Below are 23672 nucleotides of genomic sequence, written 5' to 3'. Positions count from 1 at the left end.
AGGCAGACTTAAGGTCATAAGCAAGGGGTGAGGAAGACAACAAAGAACTGCCATGTCACAAAGAGGGGAGGGAAGAGGTCAGCAGGTACATCTGATGACTAGGGAGGGCTTTAGTATCAAACAGGAAGCACCAAGGTCCTGTCTTGGTCTTCTCCTTTCTCTATACCCACATCAGAGTCAGATCCTGGTGACTCCCACACACCTTGATAGATCAGATCTTGAGAAAACAGTTTGAAGATTTCTGTAAGGCCTTTGCCTTTTCCTCCTGCTACAAGTGTTTCTCCTTCAGCCACTTGGATCAAGGTCCCAGGTGTCCAAATTGGGACAATTTACTGTGTAATCTGCGCTGGTGAGATCATAGCTTGCCATGAAGATTTTTTTCATCCTTACTCTCTTGGGTGCAGCAGGTGAGTTTGAAGTCTGGTTTCTACCTAGGGTGAAATCCAGAGAAGTGTTCCAGTGGTTGCCAGGTAGAGTAACCACCTATAGCTTGTGAGATAGAGTGTAAAATGGGGAATCATCTTAAAGATGAAATTAGCAGCTGGAGGAAAACGAAGAAAAGACTCTTATTCCTCATATTTTCTTACCAATGTACTCTGTGGGTCCCTTGGATGCCTGGGAGCATGTTAAGTGCCCTGTCTGCCAAGGCTTTGTGTAAACATCCCTAGGAACTCCTCAGTAGGCACTTGAACACATGATTACTGCCACCGTGCATAGCTACCATTTCTTTTTCCACATCAGATGTTAGGAAATATGTGGATTCAGGAGGAGAGCTGGGTTAATAAGTCAATAAATTTTTAGTTTCCATGCTTTTTTCACTACCAAAGTCAAAAAGTCCTTAATTATGCCCCAATTACTGACAAAAGTTAATGTTAAGAACTAATATTTAAAGTACTTATTGATTTTGTTCACTTTCCTAATACACAGAGCTGACAGAATTTCTGATCAGCATCAGATGAGCCCATCTTTTAGTATTAGATAACTTTGATATAACTCCATCTCAATAAAAATAATAATTACTTTCCTAACATGTATATCTTGTATGACATGTTATTTTGTGTGAAATTTTTAAATGTCAAAAATAAAAGCCTTGATAACTTTGAAAAACTTTGGTTAGAGAAAACTAACCAAATCTACCTTACTAAACTTTTTGTTTATGTTCCCTCCCTTAATCCCTCATTCTGCAGAAGCTATTTTGGGAAACATTCAGGACTTAGATGAACAGTTGCCAGTTGATTTCAACATTCCTTACATGGTCTATCTGCAGTCCAGGCCAGAGCCTTGTGTGGGGACTCTCATTGACCCTCAGTGGGTGCTCACTGCTGCTCATTGCTCCTTACCGTAAGTGGCTCCTCAATCGTGGGATCTGGGAAGTATCTAGGCTATGGGAGTTGGTCTGGAAAGCAACCTTCCATACTTTTCATGGAATTAGATAATCCAAGAAGATTGAATCTTCTTCCATTTTTATGCAACTCAGTAAAGAAATCAATAAGAAGACTTTTCTCAAATATTCATCTATAAACGTTCACCAATCATTTGCTATATTGTTTAATATAACCATTGAGGAATCAAAATAAATAAATAAGTTTTCTTCATAGAGGTTACATTCTGATACAGGAATATAAGTGATCAAAAGTAAAGAACAAAACAGGACAGCAAGGTGTGGAGAGTGGGAATGATGTATAAGTTGGGCATGTTAGGCCTCTGAAGATACAGAGCCAACAGGAAAGCACAAGTCAGCTAAATGAATAAAGCCTAGAAATATTCCAGGGCAAGGGAACAACATTCAATCTCTCTGATGTAACAAAGGTATAAGGGTTTAAGCATGCTGAAGAAGCAGTGTTGGCTGAGAGTATGGGGTAAGGGAGGGGATCACAAGGATGAAGTCAGAGGCAGAGATCACACATCCTGAAGGTAAAACAAAAGAAAGCAAGGAAGATCTGTATAAAATAAAGCATCTCTTAAAATCTATTTTTAATCATTTAATTGCAGTGTAATCACAAGTAAAAACATAACACAGCTAGATAAATAAAGTCACTCAAGCAAACACTACTCAGTTCCAAACTCCACATGTCTCTTTGAGCTTCATTTAGAATGGTCATGCTAAAGTCATGCAGCTTCACATAGGGCTTTATGACTTCATTATCAGTTACATCGTAATGTACTTACTCTCAACAAAAGAAAAGTCATGTCAGAATCAGAAGGAGAAAAAATATTCTCTTTTACAACTCATGTCATTTCATTCGTCCTCCATCACTTGCTACTCCTTCCTATTCTCTCTAAATGTCATCTCATAACTAGGTGTACATCTGCTTACACGCATGCATGATTGCAGTTTAAGCGAGGATCCATATATGAGGAAGAACATTGTTTTTTTTCTTTCTGAGAATCTCAGTATTGTAGGGTGTCAAGAATCCCCTGAGGGTATGGCGAGATAGCTCAACAGTTAATGGCATTACTGCTCTTGCAAGATAACCTGATTTGATTCCCAGTACCCACATCACTCATCACCACATGGCTCACAATCAAAGTTCCAAGGAGATTTGATGTCCTCTCTGGCTTCCACCAACACTTTCACATAAACAGTTCACATACACAACAAAGGCAAAGCACTTCATTCCCATAAAATAAAAGAACATGTTTACATTTTTAGAAAAAGAAGAGAATGTTGAAGAGGGAGTCTGACTCAGAGCTTCAGCTCCATTTCAAACTTATTACTATTAGCCATCTGGTTATGCAAGACAAGTTTGATTCAACAGAGCTTGAAGGCTTGCTTCTGCATTAGGACAGATAACACAGAAAACAAGCAGTTCGCATGATGCTGGAACTGGCGTTCCTAATTAGACCATCACTGTGAACTGTGAGCTTCTCTTGGAAGGGAATGCCTCTTTTGATATGTTGCATGACTAGCCTCCTTGTGACAGAAGCATCTGAATTTGCCTAGAGAATGTAACATGGAATGATGACTTATCTCTACAAAACTACTCATGGAAATTTGAGAATCTAGGATCAAGGTAGAAAACACATGAAAAAATAACTATGTAGTCCGGAGAAGAGTATTGGATAGATTAGGAATGCTAGGATCAGTAGTAAAGGTTCAAAACACCTGCCTGAGCAAATATGGAGTATACTCTGGAACTTCAAGTCAAATGTGGTGACTTCTCTTCCAGTGTTCAGATTATAATTAGAGTAGGAGCTATTGAGTATGCTGTAGATATTGGGATCTCATGCTGGTCATTCCATATGCATATTGATTATATAGCAATCCTATAAACTATTCTCTTATACACAACATTAGTTCATTTTAATGAACTTCAGCTGAAAAGCAAAACTAATTTGATTGGATAAAGTGACTCCTGACATTATGTGACTGTTTTCTCTTCCATCCATCTGCTTTTTCTTTTTCCCCCAAGAGCTAAAATTCGACTGGGAGTTTATCAACCTAACATCAAAAATGAGAGAGAGCAGATATATAGTTACTCATTGACGGTAGTCCATCCTAATTATGACCCAAATACCCGGAAAAATGATCTGATGCTGATAAAACTCTCTTATCCGGCTACTATAAACACCCACGTGGGAACGATAGCCATAGCTATGGAACCCATGATATTTAATGAAACCTGCTTTATACCAACATGGACCTGGAATAGCTACAAAAACTGTGAGTGTTTGACTTCATCTTGGGGAGGCCAGGGCTAGGGAAAGATGTGGTTGAATATACTTGATAGAAAAAGGAAATATAAAGTTCTTGATCCTGTAGTGGTTACCATCAAGACTTCGTACTCCCAGGAAGTAACAGATAAATATACGGGGCAGCTACTCTGACAGCCGCAAATAGGGTGAGCAGTAACTGTTCTGTCTCTAAAATATTTGAGAATTGAGGCTAGCAAACCAAATGCAAATGACTTAGAACATGGAGTCCTCATTGATAAAGACGGTAATGAAGGTGGAGGGTGGGCTTCTCAGTGAGGATTGCTGAAAGCCTACCATGGCTTCTTAGAAGGGAGGTCAGAAAAAGCAACGCTTTTGTGATAGGTGCTTGAAAGAGTAATTTTATATACATTTGTTTAATGTGATAAATTGTAAAGATGAGGAAACAGATGCCCAAAAAAGGTTGTAGCAGGAATTTTTTATTTTTTTTAATTAATTAATTTATTTAAGATTTCTGTCTCCTCCCCGCCACCATCTCCCATTTCCCTTCCCCTCCCCCAATCAAGTCCCCCTCCCTCATCAGCCCGAAGAGCAATCAGGGTTCCCTGACCTGTGGGAAGTCCAAGGACCACCCACCTCCTTCCAGGTCTAGTTGGGTGAACATCCAAACTGTCTAGGCTCCCACAAAGCCAGTACGTGCAGTAGGATCAAAACCCAGTGCCATTGTTCTTGAGTTCTCAGGAATTTTGGAGTCCAAGAGTTTTGCTTCTTTTTCTTTGTGGACATTCATAATCGCCATACAATCGCTTCAAAAAATTGTGGATTAAGCACAGTAGCTAGAACTATACATCTAGTGATGGACAGATAAGAGATTTGGGGATCTATTTCTTCACCATGAATATTTTCCATGAGGAACTATAGGAAAGATTGGAGTATCTATAGCTATCTACATTGGATAATCTCAGATTAATTGATTCTCAAACTAAGTGCTGGTCACAAGGTCACTTGTCAAAAGAACAGCTCTGGGTCTCATCTGTCTTTTTTTTTCCCACAGTCAGTGATCCTGACATCCTGACATGGACAAATCAGTACTCTCTCTCCCAAACTGAATGCTGGCACATTCTCCAAAAACAGAAACAAGAAACAAGGATGAACATCATGTGCATAGGGCGTTCACCTAATATTATAACTTCAATTAAGGTATCTCTCCTTTATCCAGAAAGATACTACAGGGTCTGTTAGAGGAGAGAGATAGTGTTGGGAAATGAAACATCACATATTAAGACTTTCCACAGGTAAAATCCCTCTCCATGACTGCTCAGTCTATGATGTCATTCCCCTCTCCATCTTAGAGTAGAAAAGATCTAAGGTAGACCATTTGTCCTTTCTTAGAGTAGAAGAGATCTATGACAGACCATTTGTCCTTTCTTTTACTTGCACTCTGGTTAGATAAAACTTGAACTGCAAAGGGAAAGAATAGAGCAGATCGAAGCAAAATTTGTCACCCCTTTCATAAAATAAATTCATTCTTCCAGATTTTGCTACTGCTATATACCGTGTCTTAGAATTTACTCTTGATCCATAACAACAATGTGACATTGATATCTTGTCATCTCTTTCTGTCAGGAAGTCTCAGCTGCTCCAGCCATCTGCAGTGGGAGGCTTCACGGCATTTTGTCCTGGGGGAAAGCAGGCATAACCAAGGGAAGTGAGGGCTTCTTCACTGAAATTCATCCTTATGCAAGATGGATCTTGAAAACAATGCATTCCAACTGAGAAGCCATACCACTCAGTGTAAAATAATGCAGTCTCTGCAATGAATTAATAACTGTCCTCAAAATCCAAAGCATCCAATAAATGACAATGGAAACTTATGACTCCTACTTTTTTCATAATGTAAACTTTTAATAATGAAAAATTTAGCAACAAACTATTTTTTTTATACAAAATGACCAATTACCAGTTTCTTAGTAGATTCTGAGTGTGCTAAGAGAAAGATATGACTATGAAGTGGCAGATGTTAAGGGAACCTACTGTTGGTTTTCTTGTTGTTCTTCTTTAGTTTTGTCTTGTTTGCTAAATGGTCATGTTGTCAAACTGCATTCTAAATATGTTATACCAAAAGATTTATACAGCCCTCAACCTCAGTCACAGAAGCTCCCTTTTTTCTCTTAAATGAGACCCCCCTCACACACACACACACACACACACACACACACACACTCATTAGACTTGAACAAAATCAAGTCATTTAAAAATAAGTGTCCTACAATGATAATAATGTCATTATCAGATAATGAAAATATAGTACAGACACAGCAGAATTCTCCAGCTGTGAAAAAATGAGGTGATGGATGCAGTGATTTAAATAGTAATTGCCAAAAATATTTTCTGGGCCTTTGAGCTTTGACTCTTCTCCTTCTTCTATTCCTATTATTCTTGGACTTCCCACAGGGCAGGGAAACTTGATTGCTCTTTGGGCTAACGAGGGAGGGGGACTTGGTTGGGGGAGGGGGAGGGAAATGGGAGGTGGTGGTGAAGAATCAGAAATCTTTAATAAATAAATAAATAATTAAAAAAATAAAATAAATAGGAATTGCCCACATAAGCTCATACACTTGAATGCTTGGTCACTAGTGAGTGGAACTATTAGGAGGTCTGGCCTTGTTGGAGGAAGTGTGCCACTGATAGTGGGCTTTGAGGTTTCAAATCCTAAAGCCAGGGCCAGTATATGTGTCTCTCTTCCTGTCGAACCAGATACAAAATTCTCAACTACCTCTCCAGCAACATGTCTGCCTGCATGCTGCCATGTTGTACCATGATGCTAAAGGACTAAACCTCTGAAACAGGAAGCCAGCCCAATTAAATGTTTTGTTTTATAAGAGCTCCTGTGGTCATGGTATCATTTCACGGCAATAGAATAGTAACTAAGACAATGGAATTTACAGGTAAATGGATGAAATGGAAAATATATTGAGTGGTGTAACTCAAATCCGGAAAGACAAATGTTGGATATTCTCTTTTAGTTATGGCTAACATAAAAAGTATAAAGGGGCCATAGGTATGGGAATAAGAAAGTCTAAATAAGGGAGAGTAGGATATAGGTGCTATGAAGGAAAAAGAGAGGAAATGAAAGACTCTTAAGTCAACCTATGACAGAGAGAGGATAATACAGAAGAAGAGGGATGAAGAAAAGTTAAAAACATTTAGGGTGTTTGATAAAAACATAAGGAAAAATTATCTTATAAACTCACTTTAAATGCAGGTATGTGTGTGTGTATATGTGTGTGTGTGTATGTATGTGTGTTAAATGGAGTTATACCACATGTAGTGATAATGCTTCGCCCAAAAGTCATACACTAACAAAAGTCCCAGTGTCAGTCAAGGGAAATGCCCTTTTTAGCTATCAGTTGAGATTGGGGATGGGGATTAAAGACTCTTTAAATAGCATAAGCTATTGTCATTCCCTCCCAGAACCTGAAGGAAAGGTCCTATTACTGAAAACAATACACACACCTGACACAGGACTAGTAAAAATCAATCTAGAACAAATCTATAAGCTTCCTCATGGAGGACTAACTCTCATAGTATCAGAAGAGGTGATGCAAGCTACCAAAGGAGAAAAGCAATCAGCAGTTCTGCCTAAAGTTTAAGAACCACTATAATGACAAACCAAGCAAGATATTCCCAACAGTGAAATGGTGGTGTTTTTATCTTGGGAGTAACCAGCAAATGTCAGGTTTAGCCCATCATGTTGGTGAGACTATAATTGGAGAGTCTAGCATTCCAAGGAGACTCAATATCTGGCGCTTAGAATCTTTCTTCCTCATCTACATCAATGGTTCCCGAGTCTTAGGTGTGGGAATTATAGAAGTATCCAATGGGACTGGACATCTATACATTTTGTTTGGTTATTGTTTTCTTATTGAAAAAATATATACAAGTAATATACAAACTGACCAGGTTGAATCTGTGTATTTAGAGATAGATAGATAGATAGATAGATAGATAGATAGATAGATAGATGATAATTAGTTAACAAACGAGGTCATGAATGTGAAAGTGAACAAGTAGAGACATACGGGAAGGTTTAGAGAAAAGGAAAGGGAAAGGGGAAATATGCAATTACTCTGTAAGCAGAGACTGCATGTTCATTTACCAGTCTCCCAGACCCTAATAATCACACAGAAACTACATTAATTACAATTCTGTTCAGCCAATAGTTTAGGCATATTCCTAGCTAGCATTTTAAGTTAACCCATTTCTTTAAGTCTATGTATTGCTACAAGGTTAGGGCCTACTGGTAAGGTTCCAGTGTCCTTTTCCTTTGGCAACTACATGGTGTCTCCCTGACTCCACCTACTTTCTCTCTTCCTCCCTCTCTCTCTTTCTCTCTCTTTCTCGATATAGATTTAGATATAGATCCAACTATAGTCTCATCAACACAATGGGCTAAACATATATAAATATTCCATATATATATTCCATTTCCTGCCTGGCTTTATTCTGCCCCACCATAGGCCGAAACAGCTTCCTTATTAACCAATGGTAATAAAACACATTCACAGCATAAAGAAGGGAATTCCACATCATCTACCATTTTCTATCTAAATAAAGAGGAGGATTTTAACTTTAACATAGTAAAATTACATATACAAAACAGGTATCAAGCAAGAATTAAAGTTACAATATTTCTTTGTGTGTCTAAAGTTTCATATCTAATTTATCTTTAATCATAACTAAGGAAAACTATAACTCTCTATCTTCAGCTCCATCAAAGACCCCATAAAGATACAGTATTACCTAAGTAAACAAGATGTACATTGTAAGCAACTTCCAAAACTCTAGAATTGACAGAAACATCTTGCTGTCTGGACAGTCACCCAAAGTTCGTTTGTAACATTGGGGCATCCATGTTCAGCCTGCAGGCCCATAATATCTGACAGACTTTTCCATGAAGCAGGATATTTGAAGATCTGTTCTGCCTTGTACTGGCAAAGTTTATCAGTTGCTTTCTTCTATGTCCTGCAGAATGTCTGGCAGCTTCTTCTATGAAGCAGAAACCCTGAAGACCATTCCGCCTTTTGGAAAATTCAGCAATCACTTTTCTGTAGGTCTTGCATACATTTTATCAAGACATAAAGAAATATTTTTTAATTTCAAAGAGTGCTATTAAAATAACGTTTAATGCTTATTCTCATCAAATGGCCTCTGATTTTGTAATATGAGGACTTTCATTTTGGGACAGACTGACACCACCAAACTAAGAGCCATATCTACATTTTTAGGCCTTTTGTTTTCCATCCTTTCCATTGTACTAGAGAAAGGGTCCTACTATGTACAGATGGTCTCTCAGACTGTGATGTGGATTCTCCCTGACATTTTTTGAGTTAATTTATTTTTCTATATCTCCTTTACTGACTTGAATTTATTTCTTATGTTTATTGAGACATAATATTGAATATATTAGTGAAGTAGAATACTATAATCAAATACTTGTATACAATGAGCAATGATTAAATTAGGATAACTTCAACTTCCTCAAACAATATATTCTCCATGTATCAAACTATTGAACTCTTCTAGTTGAATTTCATTATAGCATAACTTACCATAGTTATAGTTCCTTCCACTGGGCTATAGAGCAAAAGAATTTTACTCCTATGCCATTGTATTTTGGCATCTGTTCTGTCTCCTCTTAGTTTCTTCTTCCCTCACTCAAACTAGACAAATCTCACTCAGACTTTGGACACCAAGCCCATGTTTCCTAGACCTTCTTTCTTATTCAGAACTTCTGGATTTGTTTTGTTTTGTGAAAACCTCCTCTCTATTAGTCCTTTTCTTTCATTATTGGAATTCTTCTAAGCCCTGGTTCATCTTTCCAGAGATTTCGCCCCATTTTTCTTACTGCTTCCCATCCTTGTGGTTATAAATTTTCTCTGTGGTGTGCAGCTCTTCCTCTCAGAGACACTGCTTTTTGAGTCTCTGCCTTACTTAACCTCCACATCGTGGGATCACACCTGGTGGTAAATCTCAATACATGTCTTTCCTGTGGACTGTGTCCTGGGAGGTCAAAATGTCATCTCTTTTACAACTAAATAACAAAAATCTAACAAAACATCAGCACATGGTATATATTTGTGTTATTTTCCATTGCTATATACAAATCTTTAACACAGACTTAAAGCCTGAAACAGCATGTTATGACCTCTGTTTCCCATGAGTTCAGTTTAGGTACAACTGAGCAAGGTTCTTTCCTCAGTTTCTGAAAAAAAAAAAAAAAAAAAAACTTCAGAAAAAGCAATTATCCATCAATTAATCAATCTCCCAGCAAAATTTATCTTCTGTTCTTATACTTCACTGGGCTCTGGTTTTCTGCTTGCTGCTGGTTGAACACTGATACAAGTTCTTAGACTGAACTGCTTAGAGAGGTCGGCAACAGCTGGACCTGCTCACCATAGCGTCACAACACTGGACTTCATCAAACAAGCATGGAGACTCACCTGTGGGTGTTTGCAAAACTTGCACAGCATATAATCTGTCCTTATGCATTAACATCATAATCATCATGTGACTATACTACACACAGGGTTTATTATCTGTCTTAATGCATTAATATCATTATGTGGTTGTGTTCCATCACTTCTGGAGTGTTCTATTAGATGCCAGTCAGAAGGACTGCTCATGTTCAAGGGAAGAGGGCCATAGAGAGCAGGACATAGAACTTAGAATCTATATGCTTCAAGAGTCAATAGATTTTTGTCAGGTATCGAAGGGCCTCAGTTCCTCTTCCCCTCGATGATGAATACCGATGCAACTCTAAAGCATATTCTAAAGGCTTGTGCAAGAGAGCCTTCACTGCTTTATTCCTACTCATGTCCCAGCTATTCCTTAACAATCCTTTTCCAGTACTTGATTATACTTTCACAAAGAAATATATTGTTTCAGGGACTCACATCTTTGCAGGATAGTGTGTGTGTGTGTGTGTGTGTGCTAGTGTGTGTGTATGTGTGGGTTTTCCTGTGTGTATGTGTTTGTGAACATGTCTGTATGTGTGTGCTATGCATGCAAGTGAGTGTGTGGGTGTATGCATGCATGTGCATACATTAGAAGACCAGAATAGGAAAATGGATGTCCTCTAGCTAGGCCTCACTTTGTACTATGCAGATCTACAAACTGTGACAAGTGTTTAGTGGCATATGTATTATTCCAGTGTCATGCAGAAAGAAATTCATTGACCTAAGAATTCTCTGTATTATACCAATCTACAAGTCCTCCCAAACTTTTTCCATATCATCATCTAAAGGGATCATACAGAATATACTCTTTTCAGAATCACATAATTCACTTAGAGATTACACTTGCTCTATGATTTTTGATGTTTGTTATCTGTTTCTAAAATCATTGAACTAGATATTTATGAATAGGAAGGTACCACACTTTGTTTATTCGTTTACCTATTGATGGACATCTTGGCTGCTTCCAAGGTTTAGCAATTACGGATATACAGCTATCATTGTGTAAATATTTTCAATTCACTAGATAAAAAGGCTGAAATGTGATTAGTTACACATATGGTAGAGTGATACTTAGCTTCTGAGTGAACTTCTAAACTCCCTGAACTCCAGCATCACCTTATTTTGTCTCTATGGAACCAGGGTTAAAGGAGATAACAGAGGAAGGAGAAAAAGCCAAATGAAACAAAATACCCAGAAAAAGATCATGAGTCCCTTTTGTGAGTTTGTGCTGGCCAGTTAGTCCAGAGCATGGGGCTTGCTCTGAAATGTGGTTAATAAACCTTTGGCATTTCATTGGCAAAGAGAGAGAGAGAGAGAGAGAGAGAGAGAGAGAGAGAGAGAGAGAGAGAGAAAGAGAGAGAGAAAGAGAGAGAGAGAGATTTTTCCTTTCCCAGAAGGTATCAGTTGAAAATAGCTTCCTGGTTAGGGGTAGGATTTTGTGTTTACTTCTTCTGGGTGCTGGTATTTTGTCTGGTTTAAACATCTATGAATCTTACTCATGCTGTCAGTCTCTGTGAGTTTATATTGCATTGGCTCTGGTGTGTCTGGAAGATGCTGCTCTTTGGGAGTCCTCCACTACCTCTTGTTCTTCCCCTCTTTCCATACCCTCTTCCACATAGTTCCCTGAGCCTTGAGGGGAAGGATTTGATAAAGACATCCCATATAGGACTGTGTACTCCAAAGTTTCTCACTTTCTTAACATTTGCCATTGTGGTTTCTGTCTTAATGACTATCTGCTGCAAGAATAAGCTTCTCTGATAAGGGTTAAGTGATGCACTGATCTCTGTGTGTAACAATATGCCATCAGAAGTCATTTTATTACTATATTCATTTAGGAGAATAATAGTAGTAGGTTTTCTCTTAATGTCCAGAAACTATTTAGTCTCAGCTTCCTGAGAAACCTCCACACTGATTTCCACAGTGACTGTATCAGTTTGCACTCCCACAAGAAATAAGTAAATGTTCCCCTCCCCCAACATTCTTACTAGCATGTATTATCATTTGTTTTATATCTTGACCATTTTGACCAGGATAAAATGAAATCCCAAAGTGGTTTTAATATACATTCCTCCCAGGGCTAAGAATGTTGCATATTTCAAGATTGTTTATCAGCCATTTCTATTCCATAGTTTTGGGAACTGTCTAAGTATTAGTTTCTTATAAGAAAAATGATCGGTTCTCCCCTCCTTACTGTACATACACACATACGATGAAGGCCGAGTGAAACTTCAAAAGAAGGTAGCCATCCCTCAGCCATGAGGGAGAGCAATCATTGGGAAATTTGTCAGTAATTGGAGAACTGAGTTACAACCTCCACATCTATAAGAAAACTAACGTTCATTACTCAAGCCACCCAAATTGTAGTATATTTATTTTAGCAATCCAAGGAGAGCATTCAACAAGGTCACCATCTTCTCAGATTTTAGGCCCACATTCAAGTCTGGTTGCTTGTTTATTGTTAAATTTTAATATTTCCTTACATTTATTTGGATACACACCTTTTAGGAGAAGTGTTTTACAAATATTCTTAGTCTACACCACACACCAGCTCCTTCTAACTCTGAATACCTCTGTTAGTACCAATTTGCTTCACTGCCTATCACTTCTTCCTGCTTGGGAATGCCTTGAAGGCAGAAAAGGAAACCTTATAAGTATGTATCCCCAACAAACACAACATTTTCCAGTCCTAATGATATGTGTATGGTTTAAAATGATGGTTGGTTGTTTAGAAATACAAGAATTAAAAGTATCATGATGACTAAATTACTTCAAAGACACACTGAGTGCCCTGTGGAGGGGTTAATGTCAACACCAGCATCACACAAATGGGATGGCATCATAGAGACAGGAGGGGTCTTTAACATGCACACAGCTCAGAGGGCAGCCTGCCTGCACAAATACAAGAGCAGAGGCCTGTGGAGACATTGTGAACATCTCTCTGGAATTAAGTAACTTCTTCAAAGGGGGACAGAACTCAGATCTAGACAGCATGAGAGAGCAAGTTTACAATGAATTGTTCCTTCCCTCTGACACCATTCTCTACTTTGACAGGAATTCCAAACCTGCCACAGAAATAATTCATTGATATTTGTTTTTCTCACCTAGATCTCTCTATTGGTTTATCATCTGTATTTCATCTTCTTCTTTCTTCTTTATGATTTACAGGGATACATAGGTAAACTCCATCTCATAGAAAGGCTTTCAACATCATGATCAAGCTTGCCTGCCTCTGCATTCTTTCCACCCTGCTTGGTGAGTATCTGCACATCTGTGTGTATTTTCTAAAGAGTGGTCCTTGAGTTGGCATGGAAGGAAGATAGGAAAATGCTGAGGGCATCTTTTCAGATGTAGTAGATGACTGATTATCTCTCAGAACTGCCACTGTCCCTACCCAGTTTCCTTACTCCCTGTGACACCTGCCTTCAGCCCTTCAAGTTGATTGCTTATGTGATATGGGGGAGGCATGGGGACACACCTGCATGAGATCTATTCTGCATTAGGAGTTGATTCTGGATCTGTCTGGAACATGAGAGATATCATGGTGCGAAACCAGGAAGTAAAGGCCCAGATTAAGAAAGGAACCCAACTAAGGAATATAGCAACAGACTTAAAGCTGAACATTTCCTGGCATGGTTTAGCTTCACACCCCATGTTCACTGTGTTGGGACAATGTTATTTGATCTGTCTTTTAAATATACCTTAAGTCAACACATCTCACTACATCCATTGTTCATGATCGTCCAAACCAACATCTTTTGGCTGGAGCATCCGTTTATCCATTCAATAGACCCTTCATTTCTACATGCTCTGCTTCAAAGGTTTCTACAAGGAAGCTGTCATAAGCACCTTATTTAAATCCTTAAGTGGTCCCACCTTCATTTAGAATACAAATCTGCATAATCCCAACATTGCACAGAACACACTACACCTTCTATATCACTCCCTACCACCACTTCCACCCTTAACTCATACCATGTAAGCTACATTGGCCTCAGTGATATTCCTTAAGCACAACCTAGGTCTCTTAATCTCGCTGTAGCTGCTTCCTCTGTCTGGACTCTCTTGCCCCACATATCTGATGATCTAACAGCTCTGTCTTCATGGCATTGTCCTTTGCCTGTTTGGTCAACCCTGACCATTGAATTTTTTTTTTGAGGCTTCATGGGCTGACACATACCCCAAACAACTACTACTGATTATTTTCCATCTTTCACTGAAGTAACTGGATCCCTGTGGCTTTAATGACTATCTAGCATGCCAGTTTATTTACTTGGGTTTATTATTTTTAATGTGTTTACCAATTCATATGTTTGAGAGCTGGGCTATCTGTTTTATTTCCAGGCTCCTCGAGTTTCTAAGCAGAGTCTGGCATATCCTAGTGCTTGACACTGGTGGAAGTAATTACTCCCTAGTTGTCCTCAGGCTCTGCAAGCATTAGTCTTGTCTTGGTAATGACATTGCTCATGGTAGGAAGAGAAGGATGACTTGTGAAAGTCCTTTTATTAGTTACCATTCTCATTGCTACAATCAAAGAACCGACAAGAAGGTTCATTTGACTTATGAGTTGCAGTTATAGTCTATTATAGTGGAGAAGGAATGGGGGCAAGAGCAATTTCTAAACTGGCAGCAGAAACATGACGCTGCTTGCTCACACCTAGGCAGATCAGAGACTGGACAGGAAGTGAGATAGGTTATCCGTCTCAGAGCTTGCTCCCTAGAGATCTTCTTCCCCAAATATCACCACTAGCTGGCATTCAAGCTGACTGTAAGGGGCATTTGTACAGTCAAATGTTAGCAACACTCTAAAATGTCAAAATGGTATAGTGTTTAGCTAGTTTAACAGTTTCCACTGAATTATTTAAAATAAGAGATTGTGTAATTATTTTAAAAGGCATTTCTTTATTACTTTGTATGAAAAATAAGGCGGAGGCCCATATACTGTGGTAAATTTGTGGAATTCCGTAGACTACTCTGTGGGGAAGGTGCTCTCCTTCTACCTTTGAGTGCTTTCTGGGAGAATCAAACTCAGACTGCTAGGCTTGCTCAGCAGGTGTTCTACCCACTGAGCTTTCTTACAGGCTTAAGAGACTCACATCTCAAATTGAGGAATATTTATTTACAACTAAAAGGATAAATACTTTCTATTTTATAAAGTAGGCGTTTGAAAAAAAATAAGCCATCTTAAAAAAAATGATTCACGTTGTAAAGTGCTGAAGAGGAGGGGACAATAACTTGAAGCTTGTGAAATAAATTCCCCTAGTTTTTGGCTTTGTTATTGTTGTTTGGACATTCTTTCTCCTAGGAGTTTTCTCAGTGATTAATGAAAAATCCCATTCCTCTCCTCCCAGGTACATCTGCCTATAATCCAGACCATATAGCTGGTGCCACTCCCCCCTACTTGGTCTACCTGAAGTCTGATTACTTGCCGTGCACTGGAGTCCTGATTCATCCTCTTTGGGTGATCACAGCTGCACACTGCAATTTACCGTGAGTGCTCAGAACCTCAGACCCTTTTGCTCTATGAGGTCTCAGGTTAGATCTAGACCCAGCTACTTGCGTATGACTCTCAATAAATGGGATATGGAAGATAGACAGGGGATGTTCTTCAGGGAAGGCTAGTTAAGATCCATATGATTGCGGAAATATTGATAAAGTGCTTTTATGAACACCCCCATTATTCTAGGCATCTTCAAGTGATTCTTGGGGTCACAAACCCAGCAGACGCCACTGAAGAGAATGTCATGGTGACCGGTTACGAGAAAATGATCCATCACCCATACTTCTCGATCTCTTCTATTTCGTATGACCTCATGTTAATCAAGCTGAAAACACTGATCGAACCCAGGAACCATATAAAAACGGTCAAACTGCCCCAATACGTCATCCCCGAAAATACCATGTGTTCTGTCTCTACCTGGGCCTACAATCTGTGTGACACCAGTGAGTTCCGGGCACTAAGTGATGCCTTCTGACTTTGCTGGCATTGTCTCGGGACTGGACTCTCCTCTGAGCTTCTGCAGTTCTGCTTTCATAGGATTTTCTTCAAGCTTCTGAAGTCTCTGTTTCCTGTTCCTCCTCCTCACTGGGAGACTTTCAAGCCTTTTCTCTACTATACCTTTATATCTTATAAATTAATATTTATTTACAAGTAAGAAAGAAATGGTTTCAATGAGAATTTATATGTCTAGGACTAACTTGATGTGTAACACAACTGACTTTTGTCTCAGAGCTTCAGTCTTCTTTGCTCTAAAATGAAATGTAACTTTTTATCAAAAGGTTTCAGATCATTTCAAGCAATGAATGAGCTCAAATTCTTGAAATCTGAAAACACAAAAATTGCTAGAAGAATAAATTTTGAATATTCTTAGCAACACCAGAAAATAATTACCTGGGTTTAACTGTGGGTTACACTTCCCCACAGAAAAAAAAAAAGTACCTTATTTTGTTCTAACTCATAAAGTAAACATTTCTGAACTAACTCTCAAAAGAAAAGTGGGGCTGTGAAATTTTTGTTATACTAGAAAGCAAAACAAAGGAGCTTAGTGTTTACTTTGCAAATTGGAGTCATGTTTTCAAATAAAGATTTAGAAATATTCAAATCAAATCCCAAACTATAGAACTTTTGCCTAAGAATCCCTAACAAGAGCCCCTGCAGATTGACGGTACATGTAATGGTTCTCATTCCATGACAGATTAGAAACACTTCCTTTTGTCGTTGTTGTTTTGGGTTTTTGTTTGTTTGTTTTAGGATTTTGTTTTGCTTTGGTTTGGTTTTATTATTAACTAATTTATTTTACATCCCAATCAAAGTTCCCCTCCTTCCTCTCTTTCCAGTCCCTTCTCCAACTCCCCTTGTGTCTGCCTTCCCCCATTTACCCATCCATCTTCGGAACCCTTTGTTATGGACATGTTTCATTGGCAATTCTTGTGAGACTTTGATGTAAAAGAAACAACTTAAATTAGCAACCAGAAGGCATGGTGTTAAATCCTACTATACCACTTAGTCTGGTTGGGTTTCCTTTCCTTTTACCAGTGTCTTGGGTGAATTATTGTTATTATTATTATTTTTTACCAAATAATTATTTCTACCCCCTGACAAATTAGAAATTCGGTTCTATATTTCTAAACTCCCTCAAGTTCTAAAACTTGTATAACAAAAGACGTTCTCCAAATGTTAAAACTCCCAAAGAAATTTTAAAGCAATTTGCTTCATTTTGTTGCAGGACTGTCTTGCTTATACAAACCACCCTCCTAAGGAAATGGAATAGACATTCTGACAAGTTTTGAAGTTGATAATCTGCATGCTTAGTGTCTAAACCTCTTGGCTCCTTTCTCGGAGTTTGAACTCTTTTCCTGATAGTAGAACAAATGTTGAAAGTAGAGGAAGCAAAAGGAAATGTTAGTCCTTAGGAGAATTCATGACGAGCATGACTTTTCTCCTTCCTCTAGCCAAAAATCCTGACTCACTGCAGACTGTGAACATCTCTGTGATCACCAACCCCGAGTGCCGTAATGCCTATAAAGCCTATGACATCAAAGAAAACATGATCTGTGTGGGCATCGTGCCAGGACGAAGGCTATCCTGCAAGGTAATGTATTCTTGATGCCTTATTTTTCTTACTTAATTCCTTCTGCCAGAAAGATGACCCGTTTTTCTCTTCCTGACAGGAAGTGTCGGCTGCCCCAGCAGTCTGCAACGGTGTGCTTTATGGAATCCTGTCCTATGCAGACGGCTGTGTTCTGAGGGCTGATGTTGGCATCTATGCTAGCGTCTTCCACTACATGCCCTGGATTGAAGATACCATAAAAAAGAACTGAGCTCCCTCAACAGGAAGAATTAAGAACCTTGTGATAAAAACTTGTGCCCACACACATCCAATCTCACAATTAAAACACCTGGGCTCATTGGCCTGTGATAGGCACTCCGGGTACTTCTTCTGTACACTCAGTGATTTATCAGCCACTCCCGCACACAGCCCCATCACTGAAAATGGGAAACTCAAAACTTGTCATTTCTAAATCCAGCTGATAATAGAGTTATTGAAGGGGGCCAATTCATGATCATTGGGGGACCTGAAACTCTCGGCTACTAGCACTAAATTAGGTGTGTTTTCAGAAAGTTAAACACATTGTTCTGACAATGAATGAGCAGATAGAGGAATCAATCCAAGTAAGGACTGAACATTGTGGACTGCAGAGCGGTATTGCACTAGGTCCCATATCCACACAACTCGTTTTTAAAATTTATTATCTTCATCCTGACTGCAACCTCCCCTCCATCCTTGCCTCCTACTCTCACCCCTGCCTCTCCCCATGAATCTGCCCCTCCTCTGTCTCTACTCAGAAAGGGGCAGGTCTCCCGTGGGTATTAGCAAAGCATGCCACTTCAAGCTGCAATAAGACCATGCACTTCCCCCTGTGTTCAGGGTGGACAAGGCACTCCAGTATGAGGAATAGATTGCCAAAAACCGCCAAAGCACCAGGAGCAGCCCCTACTCCAATTGCCATGAGATTCACAATAAACCAAGCTACATAACTGTCACATATACGCAGCAGGCCTAGGTAGGTTCCATACAGGCTTCCTGGTTGTTGCTTCAGACTCTGAGCTAGATTAGCTGTCTCTGGGTTTTTCTGTGATGTCACTGACCCCACTGGCTCTACAACCCCTCCTCTGTCTCCTCACCATGATCCTGAGTTCCACCTAATGACTACCACGAGACTCTTAATATCAGACATATATAAAACTCAGTCACTCATTTGGAATATCTACTTGCAATATAAGAAGTTAAAGTTCAAAGTTCCCTGGAACTTATAACAGCTAAATGGGAATGCAGAACCAACTTTCCTGGTGTAAATTTGCCTCTTCCTGTAGTTACTATTTTGAGGTGACTATTCCGAGTAGTGGGTTTCATCACAATTTCCTCACGCGTCCATGTTGTCATACATTGTTCTCATCAATGCTGACTGCATTACCTACCTCAGGAGCTCTACCTCATCCGGGTCATCCATCACGCATGCATTCTTCTTCCTCCTCAGTTCACCTCCACAGCTTCAGTCACGGCCACAGAGTTTTAACTGACAGGTTTCCATGGGGATTTCCGTTGACCAGCTGACTAAAGGTTTAAAAAGCAGAAGCAAAGACAATCAAGCCATTCCAAGTGTAGATCATTGGAGCTTTTCAGCCCAAAAGGCTCAGAAGCAAATCTTGCCCCCTCAGGGGATCTAAAACCTCCAACCTGTCTAAGCCTCACCTAAGAGTTCCTGGAACCAAAACTATGTGTCAACTGCTAAGTGCAAATATGAGAGTTTCACCATCACGTGTTCTCTAAAGTGACATTTTAGCTATGGGAGAGAAGCAAGCACAATTGAGCTCATGAAGTCTCACCATGCAAAAATGTTTCTCAGTTTCAGCAATGAAAACATGAGCAGGGCACACTACTGTGGGGGTGTCTGAATTCCACAGACGTGGGTATCATCTGTCTGTGCTTCTGTAAGCTCTAAGACTTCCTTTATTAGAGACAGACAGTGAGAGGGGAGATAGAACGCCTAAGTTGTGCAGACAATTCATGGATGTAAGTGATTAAGGGCAGAAAAGAATAAAAATCCTCAACATGATTCTCTGGTCTTATGTTTTATGATGGTTTAAGATGAGACCAGTGACACATCTGAGTTGTGAGAATTAGACAACTCACCCAAGTTGTGCAGAATAGCTTTAGCACGTTGAAGGCATTCAAAAATCTGTAAGGGCTGATTGGGAATGCAGCTTACTGTTTTCTTATATCTTTTGTCTTAAACCATTTGGGACTTTTTTTTTTAAAGGAACTGGAAATGTACAAACTACAGATGAAAACAAGCCTTTGGTGTCTACTGATGTCCATTTTGCTACATTTGCAAGTGGCAGAATGCATATGGCAAAAAGTTAAAAAACTAAGTAAAGAATACATTTAGTTCCTAGGGCCCTTCTGTAAGATGTTACTCACATCCATGAAGATGTGGCCCCATCTCTAACACTACTGCACTTGAGATGAGTTTTAACATAAATCTAGGAGAGGACACAAATATTCAAATATAGCACTTGATTAGAGGAGAGATTATTTTAAACTCCACAAAATAAGAATGAGAGATCCAATGGATATTCTCATATAATTTGACTACATATGCTCTTGATGCATTTAATCCAAAATGATAGACAGAAGAGAAATTAAATGTAAAAGAGGAGAGGGATTGTTGCTTCAATTTCTAAGGACTGAGCTAAGAAAATTACAAAACAAATAGTTTGTTGTTGGAGCTATTTTTAACTTTCTTGGTTACCATCATCATGCAAAATGTATCTGACAGTTCCCCCATTACCAATGGATATAATGGGCTCTTGCTGAACTGGTGACTGACTTCATTCTAAAAATCTTCCCCCAACTCCTTACATCTCTGTCTAATCTTCTCCCTTAATGTTCATTCTCCGAAAGATGATGCTGCCTTCACATCGCGACAAGTGAGCTCATACTCAAGTGCCAACAACCTCAGTGAACTTGTAGAATTAGTTCTTCAGAAATATTTCTGATTTCCGAGATTTTGGAGCCCAAAGGAATAATAATGGGTTTGTGATTATTTTTTTTTTTGAAAGGAGGGAAATAGAATGATTTGAAGGTGTTTCAGAGGCTTTCCTTACTCATGGCGGTGAAAGCCTGTCTATCCCTGACTTGAATTTCCACACTCTCTGAGTTCAGTCCCTTTTTCTCATAGACAGAAACAGGAGTTTATTACATGCAGGTATCCATGACGCATGGGACAAATGCAGAGTGATTATCTTGGCCTCTTCTCCCCTCTACTTTGCAGCATACTCACCTGACTTGCTCATACTGCAAAGTATGACCTCCACATTCTGTCTGACCTCACCCGCTTTTTCTAGTGCATCTCAGGAAAGAGGCAAAGGTGTTCCCAAGGATGCCTTCCTGTCTAATTTCCTCATCCTGGCAGAGGCAATGCAACGAAGCACTGATAACCATGGATTTAAAGGCAGAATTCCTTTGTTATGTACAAATGGTTAACAAGTGTATAAAAAGGTGTTCAGTTCTCCAGCACTGATAATCATAAAGGAAATGCAAATCAAATTACAATGATATGATTCTTCATCCCAGGAAGAATGACTCTGCTCAAAAACAAATTAGATAACAAATGCTGGAGGGGATATAAAGTAAAAGGACTCCTGTAAACTATGAATGCATATGCAAATTCATAAAGCCACTACAGAGAACAAAATGGAAGTGTCTCAGATTTTTTTCAAATACAAGTATCTCATGAGGCAACGACCACGCGGGCATGGATCAAAAGGAAATGGAGCCAATACGACAAGGGACACCTGAACTCCCATGTTGTTTGCATCATTAGTGCTATAGTCAAGAAATGAAAACTGTTTCAATAAAATGAACGGATCAAACTATACAGAACATATCCACAACATAATACCATTCAGTCACACAAAGAATAAAATGATTACCGGGGCTGGGAAAGTAGGAAAGAAAAAGAGGAGGAAAGAAGTAGATCGGTGTGGACTGAGCTCTGTTTATACAGGAGGAAGCCCCATGTGCTAGCAGCGCACAGTAGGGTGAGTGTCAGAAGTTACGCACTGTGTATCCCAAAAACCTCAAAGGAAGAACTTGGAATGATTTTACTACAAAAAAAAAAAAATAAGTGATTCAGGATGTAAATATATTTAGACGTTACACATCTCAAAATATACATGAGCCTTGAGTCATCACATAGTAGTACCTCAGTCACATTTATAAGCTTAGTGTTTTAAAAGGATGTTTTTCTAGGTCTAGGAGCACAAACTTATAATCCCAGCACTTGGGAAGCTGAAACAGGATGAAGAAGAGTTTAAGGACAGCCTCAGCTCTATGAGGCCAGCCTGGGTAACATGAGACCCTGTCTTTAAAAACTTAAAAATTAAAATTAAAGGCACATTTTCTGCTGGCAGTGTACCAGTGTGGCATCAAAATCTGCACATGTACATGTCCAGTGCAGTGAGCAATTCTAAGATTTTGTATTCACGCTGTTGTCATAACTGGATGTCAACAAGTAGAGGAATGCAAATAGATCCAAATCTATCCCCAAACACAAAACTCAAGTCCAAATGGATTAAAGACCTCAATATAATCCGACCACAGTGAACCTGATAGAAGAGAAAGTGGGGAGTAGCCATAAATGCATGGGCACAGAAGACCACTTCCTAAATATAACACCAGTGGTACAAACACTGAGAGCAACAATAAATAAATGGGACCTCCTGAAACTGAGAAGCTTCTGCAAAGCAAAGGACACAGTCAATAAGACACAAAGGCAGCCTACTAAATGGGAAAAGATCGTCACCAATCCCACATCTGACAGAGGACTCATCTCCAAAATATATGAAGAACTTAAAATTTCATATTCTCAATCCATGGTTTTACTGGGGAAAATACTAAGAAAGGGATCCATGCCAAAGTCTATAGTGATATGAACTATCCAGATAGCTTTTACTCGCAGGTAGCCCAGTCTCATCTGAGCTGAAAGTTCTTCAACTCCAAATCTCCCATCTGTGGTTCATCTTTAACTCACCCCATCAACCACTTGTCTTTTACTAGACACAAGCACCCCTATCTAGTCCCTCCTGTATGAACCCATATTCCCTTCTGTTATTTAGTTATTTAAATAGATAACTAAGTCTAATTAGGATTTTGACTGTGATTTTTTTTCCCTAGCTGGTCTGTCTGTCCTAAATTTTTCTCCTGATTTTGACGCAGAACACGTGGAATGTGGGTGTGAAGTCATGTGGTCACCGGGAGGACATTTTGTTAGTCATTTCCATTTACTGTGTGTGAGTGTGAGCATGTATGTGAGAGAAGGTGGGGAAGAGTAGAGATTGAGTCCAGGCCAAGGCCACAGAAACGCAGTGGAAACTACTGTGAAATTCCGGGAATTGAAAGAGTCCTCAAAGGGCAGCTGGCACCACTTCCGGACGAAAAGTTTCTGGTTTTACCACAGACAACACTCTAGAAAGAATGTCGGAGAGTTTTGTTCAAAGTGTCCTTCTCAACAGCACAGTTTTGGAAAAGTTCAGGAACAGAAACCCATGGCCGAAACTCTGGAGTCAAGCATGAAGCAAGTCATGCCATAGGCAGATGAACGTCTCAAGATCTGAAGGAATAGAGGAGAGCCTAATGTGGGAGCAAGGAAGCCCTGTTGGGTCTACCAAATAACCGTCGGCATCCTGAAGAATTATAAGCCAATGGTGCCCCCTAGTGGAATGATCCCTTCATCCTCTACAGAGCTGGGGAAACAGTCCTCCAGTACCTGGTTGGCCAAAAACGTAGCTTTAATTTTTCTTGGTGATTCCATACTGCCATAGCTCCCAGTTGTTCACACTCTACTTTAGATCTGGCTCAAGATCCTATGCTTCATGTTAGCTCCCTCCTGTCTTCTCCCCTCTCATTCTTCCTCCCCATTCCTCTCTTCTCTTCTCTT

At 39.4% G+C, this 23672-nt stretch overlaps 2 protein-coding genes across 2 annotated transcripts; both read left to right on the top strand.

The window, feature by feature from the left end:
* The first annotated feature begins 367 nt into the window (after nucleotides 1–367).
* LOC126505224 (probable inactive serine protease 58) lies at nucleotides 368–5430 on the top strand. Its single transcript, XM_050148003.1, has 5 exons — nucleotides 368–407; nucleotides 1188–1341; nucleotides 3414–3664; nucleotides 4709–4854; nucleotides 5281–5430. The coding sequence occupies exons 1-5, from the start codon at nucleotides 368–370 to the stop codon at nucleotides 5428–5430; spliced, it is 741 nt and encodes a 246-aa protein (XP_050003960.1).
* A 7951-nt stretch (nucleotides 5431–13381) lies between these two features.
* Nucleotides 13382–17990, top strand: Prss58 (serine protease 58). Its single transcript, XM_050148002.1, has 5 exons — nucleotides 13382–13424; nucleotides 15521–15659; nucleotides 15856–16112; nucleotides 17622–17761; nucleotides 17841–17990. Exons 1-5 carry the CDS (start codon nucleotides 13382–13384, stop codon nucleotides 17988–17990), a joined length of 729 nt encoding a protein of 242 aa, XP_050003959.1.
* Nucleotides 17991–23672: the final 5682 nt, after the last annotated feature.

This window comes from Alexandromys fortis, unplaced genomic scaffold (genome assembly GCF_014885135.2).
Source record: "Alexandromys fortis isolate MF-2015 unplaced genomic scaffold, M_Fortis_MF-2015_v1.1 scaffold_57, whole genome shotgun sequence".
Taxonomy (NCBI): domain Eukaryota; kingdom Metazoa; phylum Chordata; class Mammalia; order Rodentia; family Cricetidae; genus Alexandromys; species Alexandromys fortis.
Note: the sequence above shows the minus strand (reverse complement) of the source record. Positions and strands in the feature narration are given on the sequence as shown.